This window comes from Megachile rotundata, chromosome 10 (genome assembly GCF_050947335.1).
Source record: "Megachile rotundata isolate GNS110a chromosome 10, iyMegRotu1, whole genome shotgun sequence".
In the NCBI taxonomy this organism is placed as follows: domain Eukaryota; kingdom Metazoa; phylum Arthropoda; class Insecta; order Hymenoptera; family Megachilidae; genus Megachile; species Megachile rotundata.
In genome coordinates this window covers 13,540,536-13,555,422 of record NC_134992.1, presented here as the reverse complement: position 1 = coordinate 13,555,422, position 14,887 = coordinate 13,540,536, and the positions used below count along the sequence as shown (strand labels likewise).

At 35.6% G+C, this 14,887-nt stretch overlaps 2 protein-coding genes across 2 annotated transcripts in view; one reads left to right on the top strand and one right to left on the bottom strand.

The window, feature by feature from the left end:
• Nucleotides 1-14,887, top strand: part of Poxn (paired box pox-neuro) — a 140,384-nt gene that overhangs the window by 6,840 nt on the left and 118,657 nt on the right. The window lies entirely within an intron of this gene.
• Vajk4 lies at nucleotides 1,241-5,177 on the bottom strand. Its single transcript, XM_076536146.1, has 2 exons — nucleotides 5,041-5,177; nucleotides 1,241-4,124 (listed from the first exon to the last, which is right to left on the bottom strand). The coding sequence occupies exons 1-2, from the start codon at nucleotides 5,050-5,052 to the stop codon at nucleotides 3,051-3,053; spliced, it is 1,086 nt and encodes a 361-aa protein (XP_076392261.1). The 5' UTR covers nucleotides 5,053-5,177; the 3' UTR covers nucleotides 1,241-3,050.

Genomic DNA, 14,887 nt, shown 5'->3' with positions numbered 1-14,887 from the left:
GGAAGTTCATTGAAAACTTGAAAAAGCAAAACTATGAAAGATATTTCTTTGAAAGTCTCCTTTCTAATATAATAATGTAGAACTATGAAATGTCCTGTATTCCACAATCCTTGTTGAACATAAGAAAAGTCATTGTATATTTTATGGGCAATGTTCCGGGCCCACCGAGAAGTATTTACGCTACTGGTATCAAGTGAAAGAGGCGTCCACGTAATAATAATTCGTTCTCATACACGTGGTTGAGCAGTCGGCGCGAAAAGGGAAATTTTGCAAAAGTGAAACTCGAAGACGAGATTTCCGGTAGATTCGGCGAGAAAGTGTTTGCTCGTTAACACGTTCGCGAAGAGTTCTTCGCCGTTTTTCTTCGGTTACTCTTGCGAAAAACTTTGCGAATTCTTCGAGCAAGGAAAACGATACTTTAATCATAGATCGCTGCTTTTGATTTCCATCAATTAACTACGCGTTACGAGAATGATACAATCAACATTCTAAAACGAAGTTCGTGAAATTAATTAACTTTTAATCGTTTCTAATCTTTTGCGTTGTTCGTTTGTATCTTGATTACGTAATTAAATTCGGTCTATTTTTAAATTTGATCGAATTAATTTTAACAATTCTTAAGTATAAATTAAGTGTGATTATATAAAGTAATTTTTGCTAAGGAAACATTTTTACTATTTGAAAGGATTTGAATAATTCTTTAGAAATGTGTCTTAAATTAGTAATAAAAAATATACAGGGTGTCTCACAACTACTGTAACTCTCGGAATCGGGTGGTGGGTTTCGAGATTCTGAACAACTTTTCCCTTTGCAAAAATTTGCTCTGAAGCTTCGTTTTTGAATTATTAAGGAAAAACACGGACCAATCAGAGCGCGAGGATTACGCGCGCTCAGCCGCTGGGCGGAGCTGTCTCGCGCCTGCGCACGCCTCTCGCGCTCTGATTGGTCCCGTGTTTTTCCTTAATAATTCCAAAACGAAGCTTCAGATCCCATTTCTGCAAAGGGAAATCTTATTCAGAATCACGTCAGCTATCATTTCAGAGACCTACACTAATTGCGAGACACTATATTATTTTTACTTGAATTCATTGTATATTACACGTATACGTGTGTTGATGTCCGTAAAATTACTGTGCAATTATTATAAACTTAGCAATGTTTACAACTTTTATGTTGTAAAATAATTATCCTTCATCACCTGAAAGATATAAACGCAAAGGATGTCTTAAATAAAAATCCATTTTACAATGACAGAGTATTTATTAAAAATCTTTTTAATACAAAAAAGGGCATCTATGGTGTCTTAACTTAAATTAGGTACAAGAGTGCCTCTACGCTGCAAAGGTATAGTTTCACAGCGAAGTATACTTCACATTGGCTAACTTATGCTCGTAAAGCTCGTTTATGCGCAGTTGTTAGTTTCTTTGGAACAGCAAGATAAACATACTTTCTACCACTAGAAGAGAACTTATGCTTCTTAATTTTTATAAATGAAACTACTAAAACAACCAATGGTTCCAATAATCGTACAAAATCAATAAAAAATTTCTCCATCGATTTTTATCAAAAATTCTCTACCTGAGAGTCAAACTAACCCCGTTGCATTACAACAAAGTACAAAAATAGAATTAATAAGAGAAAACTGGTAAAAAGAATGAACTTAAGTTAGTCTGGCTCTCGGGTACTAAAACGTTTGTATAAAATACACAAAAATAATCTGGTACGATAGCGAACGTGACATTGAAGCTTTTGAGAGAAGAAAATTTCTACGTTGTTTCGAAAGACTAGCTATGAAAAACGCTGTAAAATGGCTGTCACCAAGGAATAGCTAATGATGATATACTCGAGCAGCTTCTTTGAATTGCTTGAAAGACACGTTGCGCTTGAGAGAGAAGCATTTATCTACATACGATCGTTTTACCTGGTTCTCCCCTGAAGATACGCGTGGTTATGCGGCTGGAACGAAGAAATTGCGACCGTTTTCTAACAGCGAATATTCAAGACCGAGGAGTTACAGCCACATCCAACTTAGTATTTCAAAAATTATAAATATTTTAGCTTGAAGCTACAAAAAATTGTTCATTAAGCTACTTTCAATTTTTGTTCCCTCAAAAATTATCCTCACACAGTAAATAAACTTCACCGAGTATATAAATTTAATAAAAATTAACTTTCGAATTTCAATAAGTTTACCAAAATTTTTAAAAAAATTCACTGTTAGAAGTCGAAAGAAAAATTCTGCCCCGCATATCGTTCCATCCTACAGGTTACATCAAACGGGACACAGTATGTCTAAAGGATGATATTTTCAAGGTTTCATTGACGGTACTTCTATTTTCCATTCAGGAAGCAGCGTAGACTTGTACAGACAGATTACGCGCTCTTAGAAAGTTGATCGTGACATCAGAGGACGGGTACTGTTATTTCCCTTTTTGCTGAGAAAGTAACAGGTCTCGTGCGCAGACTACGCCCCCACCAGGGTCGAGGAACGCCCCCACCAGGTCGCGTAACTCGATATTAGAAAAACCAGGATAACTGTCGCTCTTATATCACTTTCGTTACGTTTCATGGAACGCGTAATCTATCTATATGGCTTAGGTTACATTGGAGTATGCGGTAGATGACAACGGTAGTGTTTTTATGTAAGCGATAGAGTGGACTTTAAAGTGAATTAGTAATTCTGCGTTCGTGATAGACTAATAGTAACTGCTTCCGTTAATGCTCTAATTATTACTACTTTTCTGATTTGGCGATAGTACAATTGAAACTGTAAAAGTTTACACGGTTCATTTGAAGATTTAAAAATTTGATATAGAAATTTGGACATTGAGAAGTATAAATATTTCTAAACTTCAAATTTGAAAACCCATCTACCCGCCACTTACTCTTCCTCCTCCAACGTACAAACTCCACCCATTTCAGCGTAGCCCCACCCATCGCTCCGCCCACTCCGTGCCATCTACAACTCTCCAACGCAACCTAACCCTACGAAAAGCATAGAAAAGAAGCTCTAACCTCGAAGTGACCGTCCTACCATATCAAGCAAATAATCAACGATGGTGATAGTAACCGCCTTCCTCTCCATATCCAGAGCTTCCTTCATACCCGCCTCCGTATCCGCCTCCGTATCCGCCTCCGCTACCGTGATCCTCCTGTATGTGTACAGGCACGGGTACCTTGACGGGTACCGGTACTTCTTTCTCGACTGGTACGGGTACTTCCTTCTCGACCAAGTACGGTTTGTCCACGGGTACCTTAACTGGGTAGGGCACGGGCTTGTGTACCGCGACGGGCACCGGTTTGTGTACCGTGTACGGTTGAGGCACCGGTACCTTCACCGGCACCGGGTAGGGCTTCTCGACGGGCACGGGGTACGGTTTGTCCACGGGTACCTTCACCTCGTAGGGCACCAGTTTGTCCACCGGCACCGGGTACGGCTTCTCGACGGTGACGGGGTACGGTTTGGGCACGGAGACCGGGTACGGTTTATCGACGGGGATCTTCACCTCGTACGGCACCGGCTTCTTCACGGGGTACGGCTGCGGCAGAGGAACTTTGACCTTCACTGGGAACGGCACGTGTTTCTCGACGGTGTACGGCTGCGGCACGGGCACCTTGACGGGCACTGGTACGTGTTTCTCCACGGTGTACGGCTGCGGCACCAGCACCTTTACCTCGTACGGCTTGTCCACGGGTACCTTGACTTCGTAAGGCACGTGCTTCTCCACGGTGTACGGCTGGGGCACGTGCACGGGCACCTTTACGAACACCTTCACGGGGTACGGGACGTGTTTCTCCACGGTGTAAGGCTGCGGTACGCCGACTTTAACCTCGTACGGTACGTGCTTCTCGACCAAGTAGGGCACGTGTTTGGTCACCTCGTAAGGCACCGGTACCTTCTTCACCACCGTGACCGTCTTCACGTGCTCGTGGTGGTCGTAGCTGCCGCCACCGCCGTCTCCTCCGCCTCCCAGGTCACCGTAGCTGCCGTGGAGACCACGCTTCTCCGTTTTCTTCTCGCTCGACTCCGCTACCGAGTCTTTCGTCGTGTCCTCCTCTGCTGGCTTGCTCGCCTCCTCCGCTAGGCTAGCTTGCGTGGCCAGAGCCACCAGGACGATGGCGAGCTAAGAGTGAAAGTTGAGATGAGATTTGCAAGTCGATGATACGGTTTCGTTTGGAATTTATCAACGAGTCGATACCCTGGATTCTGAAGAATATCTTCTTAATTTAATTATTTATTCTTAATGTAATTATATAGGGTGACGGTTTATGGGCCATGTATGTTTCATGGAAATACAAGGTCTTAAATAATAAAAATTTATAATTTATTATGAAATAAAGTTCAGCAGCTACGTGTTGAAAGTTTATAAAGTTTGTAAATGTAGAAATTTCTATTTTCATTAACACTGAATGCTAGAGCTATTATTTACCCACAAAGTGGCTTGTATGTTATCTATTTTATGGGAAACAATTTAATTATGAATAATTTTTCTATTTCGTTGAAAGTATGCTCAAAACGTGGAACTGATTATAAGTCAGAAATAAATTAGCTGTTGCAGGAGTTTTTCAATTTTGAAAACAAACTTTCACGAGTAATTGTGATTAACGATGAATAAATATTTTTTATTAAAGGACAATTTTATTCAAGTATAACGTTGTTAAAAATTAAAAAACGATGACATGTTAAAGAACGAACTGTTCTGAATAATTTCATTAATTGCATGAACTGCATTTGCAAATGAAGAATTAAATTTGCAAAAGAAGAATGAATGTTGAAAAAAAAATGTTGCACGAACTAAATTATTTATACAAGTCTATAATTTTGAAAGTGCAAAGGAAATTCAGCATCGAGTGAATTTATAAAAATTAAAACAACACTGTTGAGAACATTCTGTAAGACTACAAACAACGTCCAGTTTCTCCAACACAATTATCTTAAATTCGAAGGAGGAAGCACGTAAAATCGAAAGTGAAAAATCTCGAAATAAAAAGTGATTATCGATCTTGATCGAAGTTTCCACGGAAACGGTGATGGCTTACCTTGATATTCATCGTCGAGTTCGCGTATGTTTTTAGGTGGCGTATAACCACTGACTGAACCGCTTCGTTTTCTACAGTGAGCCTTATATACTCGACGGCATAATGGCTCTGTACTTTCGCTGCACCTCATCGTCCGTATTATAGTTGTGCGTCTCGTTTTGCATTTGCAAAAACGTGCTGCGCTCGTGTATCCTGGGATAACGTACGGGAAATTCAGCTGGCACGAAACGAGCCGATTCTAATCGCGTTCATCTACACCGCGTTCGATCCATGGAAACTGTTCTGTTAGATAGCCGTTTGTGATAACGATTCGATGTTTCTCGATTGACGAGTAATTAGCTGATAGTCGCAGCATCGTTCTTTCTGCGTTCTTTGGTGATAGAAATCTGATTTAGCTAATTTAGACGGATTTTATTCGATCTTCTTTCGTATTCAAATTGATCGAAGAATATTGCACAGCAGAGCAGTAGAGAATACGTTTGTATTAATAATTGTTCGACTGAATAGAAAGTACACAAAAATATCTTGTCTTTTTGACGACATTTTTAATGTTTACTGTAATTGCGGTAGAACTGCTTGAAATGATAGATAGGCGCTTCTACTTAGTAATTTTATTGCAGCAATCTCGATTACGTAATACATTAACCAATAAAGTTGGGTGTAGTTATTTCAAAGTAAGTGTAACTATCGGTTGCTGCTCATAAATGTCTATGGATAGTGAAATCTAGGAATGATAAAATCTCTGGGGATATGGGAATTTAGAGATTTTTCAAACTAATGAAAAATCTAGGATTGTAGGAAGCTAGGGATATTGGAAACTAGGAACTTCTTGGTCTAGAGGCAATTCTGTCTAGAAACTTTTTGAATTAGGGACATGGAAATTCTTGGATACTTATCTAGGGGCTTTTGGGTCTAGGGATTTTTGGAACTGGGGATTTTGAATCTAGGGATTTTTGGAAATAGGGATTTTTGGAAGTAGGGATTGTTGGTACTAGGGATTTTTGGAACTGGGGATTTTGAATCTAGGGATTTTTGGAAATAGGGACTTTTGGAAGTAGGGATTGTTGGAACTAGGAATTTTTGGATCTAGGGATTTTTGGAATTAGGAATTTTGGAACTAGGGATTTTTGGAAGAGGGGATTTTGGATCTAGGGATTTTTGAAACTAGGAATTTTTGGAACTAGGGATTGTTGGATCTAGGGATTTTTGGAACTAGGAATTTTTGGAATTAGGGATTGTTGGAACTAGGGATTTTCAGAACTAGGGATTTTTGGAACTAGAGATTTTGGATCTAGGGATTTTTGGAATTGGGTATTTTTGGAATTAGGGATTGTTGGATCTAGAGATTTTTGGAACTAGGGATTGTTGGAACTACAGATTTTTGGAACTAGGAATTTTGGAACTAGGAATTTTGGAACTAGGGATTTTTGGAATTGGGTATTTTTGGAATTAGGGATTGTTGGATCTAGAGATTTTTGGAACTAGGGATTGTTGGAACTACAGATTTTTGGAACTAGGAATTTTGGAACTAGGGATTTTGGATCTAGGGATTTTTGGAACTGGGTATTGTTAGAACTAGGGATTCTGTATCTAGGGATTGTTGGAACAAGGAATTTTGGATCTAGGGAATTTTGGGATCTAGTGTTTTTTGTTATCTATATATTTTTGGATCTAGTAATTTTTGGATATAGAAGAAATTGAATCTAGAGATCTTTGGATCTTAGAATTTTTTGGATCTAGGAATACTTAAACCTAGAAATATTGGAAGCTAGAAACTTCTTAGTCTAGAGACAATTGCATTTAGTAATGTCTTGATCTAGGGACACAATAATATTAATCCCTATATTAAACATATAGGGATGCAATAGTTGGATATAGAAATTTATATAGCATATAAATCCAAAAAGTGTATCTAACGAAATATCTATAGCAGTAACAATATTCAATCATAATTACGTAATTAAAGTAGAGAAAAATCCTTCTTTCTAATACATGGTAAAATATACAATTGTACATGCTTTTAATATATTTTGAAATTCTTATATTCAATTAACTACAGAATAGTTGTAGCCTCTAATGTTTCGTAACTATTAAATAATTGCATAAAAATGTATCATAACACTACATATATTATTCGTTAGATCTCTATTTCCTATAATTAAGCGATGTTCTCAGATAAACCAGCTTTAAATTTCACTCGTTATCAGTACACAACATATAAACATCGAAGTATAACATTATCTTTAATGTTAAACGATTTCAGTTTATTCCAACGGTATAAAATTTTCGAACATCAAAACCAAAGGGTTATTCATCTTTCCGCTGGCAGCTATCGTATCGTGACCCATTTTTCCACGAACACCTGAGATACGTGCATCTAATGTGTTTTCGATGAACTCGAGCAGTGTGTCATTATTGTCGCATCACAGACAGATCGGGGTTGAAATTATGGTTCACGCAAGCGTCATTTGCACGATGGCAAAATGATTGCGATTTCCTTTGTGCCTCTCTGTTCACCGTGAAAATCGTTCATCGAATTGAAATCTTCATCCCGGTACTTTCGTATGCTTGATCAATAATCAGCGAGAGCGTGGACATGCGACCATCATAATTTTCGTCCCGTTATAACGTTTTATTCAAATTTATGGTTCTCTTCAAGCTTTTGTTACTTTTCAATTTTAACATATTTGCAGGGACATTTTTCTTATTGGTTACTACGCGTTAGATTATCACGCATTACATTCCTACGCTTAGAATTACCACGCGTTGCGTTATTACGGGTTGAATTACTACGCGTAGAATATGCACGCGCTAGATTACTACGCGTTGGATATCCACACGCTGTATTAGTACGCGTTGGATTACTACGCATTGCATTACCACGCGTTGCATTACTACGCGTTAGATTACTACGCGTGGAATATGCACGCGCTAGATTACTACGCGTTGGATATCCACACGCTGTATTAGTACGCGTTGGATTCCTACGCATTGGATTACTACGCGTAGGATTACCACGCGTTGCATTACCACGCGTTGCATTACTACGCGTTAGATTACTACGCGTAGAATATGCACGCGCTAGATTACTACGCGTTGGATATCCACACGCTGTATTAGTACGCGTTGGATTACTACGCATTGGATTACTACGCGTTGCATTACCACGCGTTGCATTACTACGCGTTAGATTACTACGCGTAGAATATGCACGCGCTAGATTACTACGCGTTGGATATCCACACGCTGTATTAGTACGCGTTGGATTACTACGCATTGAATTACTACGCGTAGGATTACCACGTGTTGCATTACCACGCGTTGCATTACTACGCGTTAGATTACTACGCGTAGAATATGCACGCGCTAGATTACTACGCGTTGGATTACCACGCGTTGCATTACCACGCGTTGCATTACTACGCGTTAGATTACTACGCGTAGAATATGCACGCGCTAGATTACTACGCGTTGGATATCCACACGCTGTATTAGTACGCGTTGGATTACTACGCATTGGATTACTACGCGTTGGATTACTACGCATTGGATTACTACGCGTAGGATTACCACGCGTTGCATTACCACGCGTTGCATTACTACGCGTTAGATTACTATGCATAGAATATGCACGCGCTAGATTACTACGCGTTGGATATCCACACGCTGTATTAGTACGCGTTGGATTACTACGCATTGGATTACTACGCGTTGCATTACCACGCGTTGCATTACTACGCGTTAGATTACTACGCGTAGAATATGCACGCGCTAGATTACTACGCGTTGGATTACCACGCGTTGCATTACCACGCGTTGCATTACTACGCGTTAGATTACTACGCGTAGAATATGCACGCGCTAGATTACTATGCGTTGGATATCCACACGCTGTATTAGTACGCGTAGGATTACCACGCGTTGCATTACCACGCGTTAGACTACTACGCGTAGAATATGCACGCGCTAGATTACTATATTGGAGATAAAAGTGATATAAGAGCGATACACGAATTAGCATTAACATTTGTCTCCATCTAGCGATGTTAATCATCATTGTTTGTCCCTTCTTGTGTTCGCATGTTTCGATTCAATTTTGTTTTCTAATTTTCTTCTCACGTAATTCTGATTGTATTTTATATCGTTCTTAAATAAATAGTTTTTGTGCTTTGTATATAATTAATTACGACACTATTCGTCTACGGATCTCCTCGCCTTTAACATACTACGCGTTGAATATCCACACGCTGTATTAGTACGCGTTGGATTACTACGCAGACGCGAGAATGCTCCGCCTAGCGGCTGAGCGCGCGCAATCCTCGCGCTCTGATTGGTCCCGTGTTTTTCCTTAATAATTCAAAAACGAAGCTTCAGATCCCATTTCTGCAAAGGGAAAAGTTGTTCAGAATTTCAAACCCCACCAATTCCGAGAGTTACACTAATAATGAGGCACCCTGTATTTCAAAGTTGAGGGTGTGAATATTTAACCGCTTAACCTATAATTCTCTACCCCATTTTTGCAAAAGGTAGTCTTACTCAGTCTACCCCTCATTTCAGAGATACTTATTGTGAGACACCCTGTACAACCTCGGTATTTATTTCGATTTCGTTTCTGTTCACAAATGAGGGCTGGTGTATTTAAAGTGACGAGTTTCGAGAGTCCTTTTTGCCCGTTAATCCGCATTAGCATCGCGACAGCTTATCAACTGATAGCGTTAATTCGAAAGCAGGTTTTGCGCAAACCGTATCAATAGCTGCGAAGGGCGGCCATTAGGGGCGCGTGTAATTGCCGCAGAAATCCGAGTAAAGCTCGGTGGTTGTTTCGCATGCGGAATACTTAATGCCGTATGTTAATAGGGTCGCATGCACCGCCACCATTTTGATCCTGCTAAGAGATATAGACCAGCAATTTTTAACGATTAATATGCTACGCGACCATCCACTACCAACTCGTGTATCATTCTGAATGCTCGTTGCAAATTAAACATCCAGTTCTTCATATTTTTCATCTAAACAAGGACTTATTTATTTTTCTTTTTTTAATAGAAAGTTAGTAACCGTTCAATGAGGCTGACTTGATGCATTCACGTCACAATAAGTACTCATTTTTAATACTCAACTTGAAGTTTATGTTCAGTTATATAGTTTGTATAGTCAATAAAAATGTAATTTACATTGTCAAGGATCACTGAGTGTATTATCGACATAACATTTGAACATAAAATTTCTCTTTGTTTTAATATTGTAGCAGTAGAATTTTGACTGAGGCTTCTGACAAATAAATCGTGTATCAACGAACTGAATCTGAAAGAAATTTTTAATATTGTAAATTATTGTCATTTAGAAAAGTCATGAAAAAAATCATATGTGTGACAGAATATATTTGCAATAATTTCTTTATTAACAATAAATAAAATAATTTCTAAATTTAATGAACTTGAGTATAAGTAAAATTAACAGACGAAGCTGCTTATATTTAGATATTTAATGATGAAGCTGCGCAGAAGTAAAATTTAGAAAATTTAAATTATTCATTGAATTTAAACTTTTCTCCATTTGCACGTTAGTCACTTCCCGATGAAATCCCTGGTTATCTGCTGAATTCCAAACCGATTCCTATCAAGATGATTATCTTAGATTTATAATTCACGTCGATTGCAGTCTTACCTGCGGCTATGCGTATGTAGCTCGCGTGTTAATTACTTAGCGCAATGTAACGAGAAAGTTTTCCTTCCTTTCTTGCCAGTTGAAACTGATCCATTTCATTCAATCCGTGTTACGTTTTTTACAGACTCGATTTTTTTTCTTTTTTCTTACAGTCCATGTAACTTTATTCTGTTGTATCGTTCTCAGGATTGATCATGCGTAATTGTTTGAGGTTACGGTAGGAGGAAGTTGAAGGAAGGAAGTAATCTTTGTTGTTTCGGAGGAAGAATTTTTTTGGTTGAATTTTTGTCTTTTAGGATTTTTTGGGATGGCTGTTGGATTTTTGGGATTTTGGGGTTTTGGGATTTTGGGATTTTGGGATTTTGGGATTTTGGGATTTGGGATTTTGGGAATTTTGGAATTTTTAATTTTTGGATTATGGAATTTTAAGAATTTGGTATTTTGGAGAGTTGGAATTTTAAGAATTTGGAATTTTGAGAGATGGAATTTTGAAAATTTGGAATTTTTGAGAGTTGGAATTTTGAGAATTTGGAATTTTGAGAGTTTGGAATTTTGAGAGTTTGGAGTTTTGAGAATTTCGAATTTTGGAGAGTTGGAATTTTGAGAATTTGGAATTTTGGAGAGTTGGAATTTTAAGAATTTGGAATTTTGAGATTTTGGAATTTTGAGAATTTGAAATTTTGAAGAGTTGGAATTTTGAGAGTTTGGAATTTGGAGAATTTGGAATTTTGAGAATTTGGAATTTGGAGAATTTGGAATTTGGATAATTTGGAATTTGGATAATTTGGAATTTGGATAATTTGGAATTTGGATAATTTGGAATTTGGATAATTTGGAATTTGGATAATTTGGAATTTGGAATTTGGATAATTTGGAATTTGGATAATTTGGAATTTGGAGAATTTGGAATTTGGAGAATTTGGAATTTGGAGAATTTGGAATTTGGAGAATTTGGAATTTGGAGAATTTGGAATTTGGATAATTTGGAATTTGGAGAATTTGGAATTTGGAGAATTTGGAATTTGGAGAATTTGGAATTTGGAGAATTTGGAATTTGGAGAATTTGGAATTTGGAGAATTTGGAATTTGGAGAATTTGGAATTTGGAGAATTTGGAATTTGGAGAATTTGGAATTTGGAGAATTTGGAATTTGGAGAATTTGGAATTTGGAGAATTTGGAATTTGGAGAATTTGGAATTTGGAGAATTTGGAATTTGGAGAATTTGGAATTTGGAGAATTTGGAATTTGGAGAATTTGGAATTTGGAGAATTTGGAATTTGGAGAATTTGGAATTTGGAGAATTTGGAATTTGGAGAATTTGGAATTTGGAGAATTTGGAATTTGGAGAATTTGGAATTTGGAGAATTTGGAATTTGGAGAATTTGGAATTTGGAGAATTTGGAATTTGGAGAATTTGGAATTTGGAGAATTTGGAATTTGGAGAATTTGGAATTTGGAGAATTTGGAATTTGGAGAATTTGGAATTTGGAGAATTTGGAATTTGGAGAATTTGGAATTTGGAGAATTTGGAATTTGGATAATTTGGAATTTGGATAATTTGGAATTTGGATAATTTGGAATTTGGAGAATTTGGAATTTGGAGAATTTGGAATTTGGAGAATTTGGAGAATTTGGAGAATTTGGAGAATTTTAAGAATTTGAAATTTTGAGAATTTGGAATTTTAAGAATTTGGAATTTTAGAGAATTGGAATTTCAAGAATTTGGAATTTTAAGAATTTGAAAATTTGAGAACTCGGAAATTTTGCGAATGTACAAGTAATCTAAACTTTGCCCATTCGGAATGTCGAAAATCCTCAATTTCAAAAAAATTAATTCCCAAAAAAAAAAATTGACAATATAATGCTTCTTACATTACACACTTATTTCGCGTTCATTCAGGGAATACCAGGTGTGAAGATAACAGCATTATGCAACAGATGTCAGCGTAGATCACGTCCTCTCACCTGCGATCCCATAGTAACATTCACCTCTCCCAGGGTTAAACGTAATGTGTATTTAAAATACGCAAGGTCGAAAGGAAACCTGGTTGAACTATTGAATGGAAACCGTGTGCTTGTGAACACTATTCAAGGTAATCGCGTGAACTATGAATAACGTTAGATGACGAATTGATTATACGTCATGCGCCAAGTATTTTGCATTCAATAGCAAATTACTTGGAATTTATTTAAATTACCGCGCTCTTTGTTTTATGTTTTGTTACATAAACGTTAAGTGTATCATGAGTTACTAATTTAACGAACGATGATTATTATCGATTCAGATTTAATGTAATTTAGTTATTAATTATTAGGTAATTTAATTTATATTTTTACTTTCTTTAGTTTTAGGTATTCATTGCTATGTTTATTAATTCTTTTAGAACTGTGAGATATTAATTGATTATATTATTGATTATTCATTGTTTAATTGATAGGAAGTTAATTTAGAAAGAAACTGTTAAGAGACTCATTTTATGATTTATCCTAATGTTATAAAATATTATAGTAAAAATACTATAACTGATAGAAAGTTAATTTATAAGAGATTATTGTTTAAGAGACTCATGTTATAATTCAAGATATGAATTATCCTACTGCTAGAAAATATTATAATAAAAATACTATAATTGATAGAAAATTAATTTATAAAGAGATTATTGTTTAAGAGACTCATGTTATAATTCAAGATATGAATTATCCTACTGCTAGAAAATATTATAATAAAAATACTATAACTGATAGAAAGTTAATTTATAAAGAGATTATTATTTAAGAGACTCATGTTGTAATTTGAAATATTAATTATCGTACTATTATAAAATATTATAATAAAAATACTATAACTGATAGAAAATTAATTTATAAAGAGATTATTGTTTAAGAGACTCATGTTGTAATTTGAAATATTAATTATCGTACTATTATAAAATATTATAATAAAAATACTATAACTGATAGAAAATTAATTTATAAGAGATTATTGTATAAGAGACTCATGTTATAATTCAAGATATGAATTATCCTACTGCTAGAAAATATTATAATAAAAATACTATAACTGATAGAAAGTTAATTTATAAAGAGATTATTGTTTAAACGACTCATGTTGTAATTTGAAATATTAATTATCGTACTATTATAAAATATTAATTATTATTATTGTATATAGTAATAGATTAATTAGTAATTCACATATGTATGATATGTACAATACATGCAACATACAATAATTAATATTTTATAGTAATAAGATAAATATATGTTTAAATTATAACTCAAGTAATTTCTCTTTACCAATAATTACTTTTACAATCAACAGTTATTGAAACGAATATATATAAAAAAATTAATTAGTCAAACCAGTATGTCTCGTCTAATTATTTCCACTTGCCATTAACACGCTAATCCCTGATAATTAGCAATTTATGGCGTGTGAAACCTGAATGAATTACTTTTCATTATCTAGTTACTAGCGATCGTTAATTGTCAACAATTACGGTGATGGATGACCGTTAATTGAAATCGATCTGCGGTCATGAATATCTGTTAATTGAAATAGATCAATGTTGATGGATATCTGTTAATTAAAGTAGATCTTGATTTTGTTACAAATGCACTCTCACAAAACCGACAGAGTTAATTATTTTATAATTGCCTTAATAATTAAAAATTTCTATTAAAAGTTCATATTTTAATTAATAATTGAAGTGAACTAAATTAAAATTAAATAATTTCAATAATTTTAATAATTTTAATAATTTCAACAATTTTGATAATTTAAAAAATTAAATTGAAATTTAATTTGATTATTAAATAAAAATTTTAGTTGGTGAATTGTCTTAAATTAAATAAAGTTTGATGAGTCGTGAAACTTTTATTAGGAAGACTTAGTCGAAGGGAATAACTCGAAAATAAAAATGGGTTGACGTTTATTATCAACAACAAAACTACACAACATCGTTATAAAGTAAGTTATGGCCAAATGGAAAATCGTGATTCGTCACGCGAACTTTTACCGGTTATTCTTTATCGGTTGCATATTCTAGGACATCAAGAATTAATCGTAATTGCGTTGAATTAAACGAGGAAAGTACCAATGAAGCAGAAATTAACTGCACTTGTTCAAATTTTTGATATCTGTTGGTCCTTGCAAAATATAGTAGATGAATAAATTAT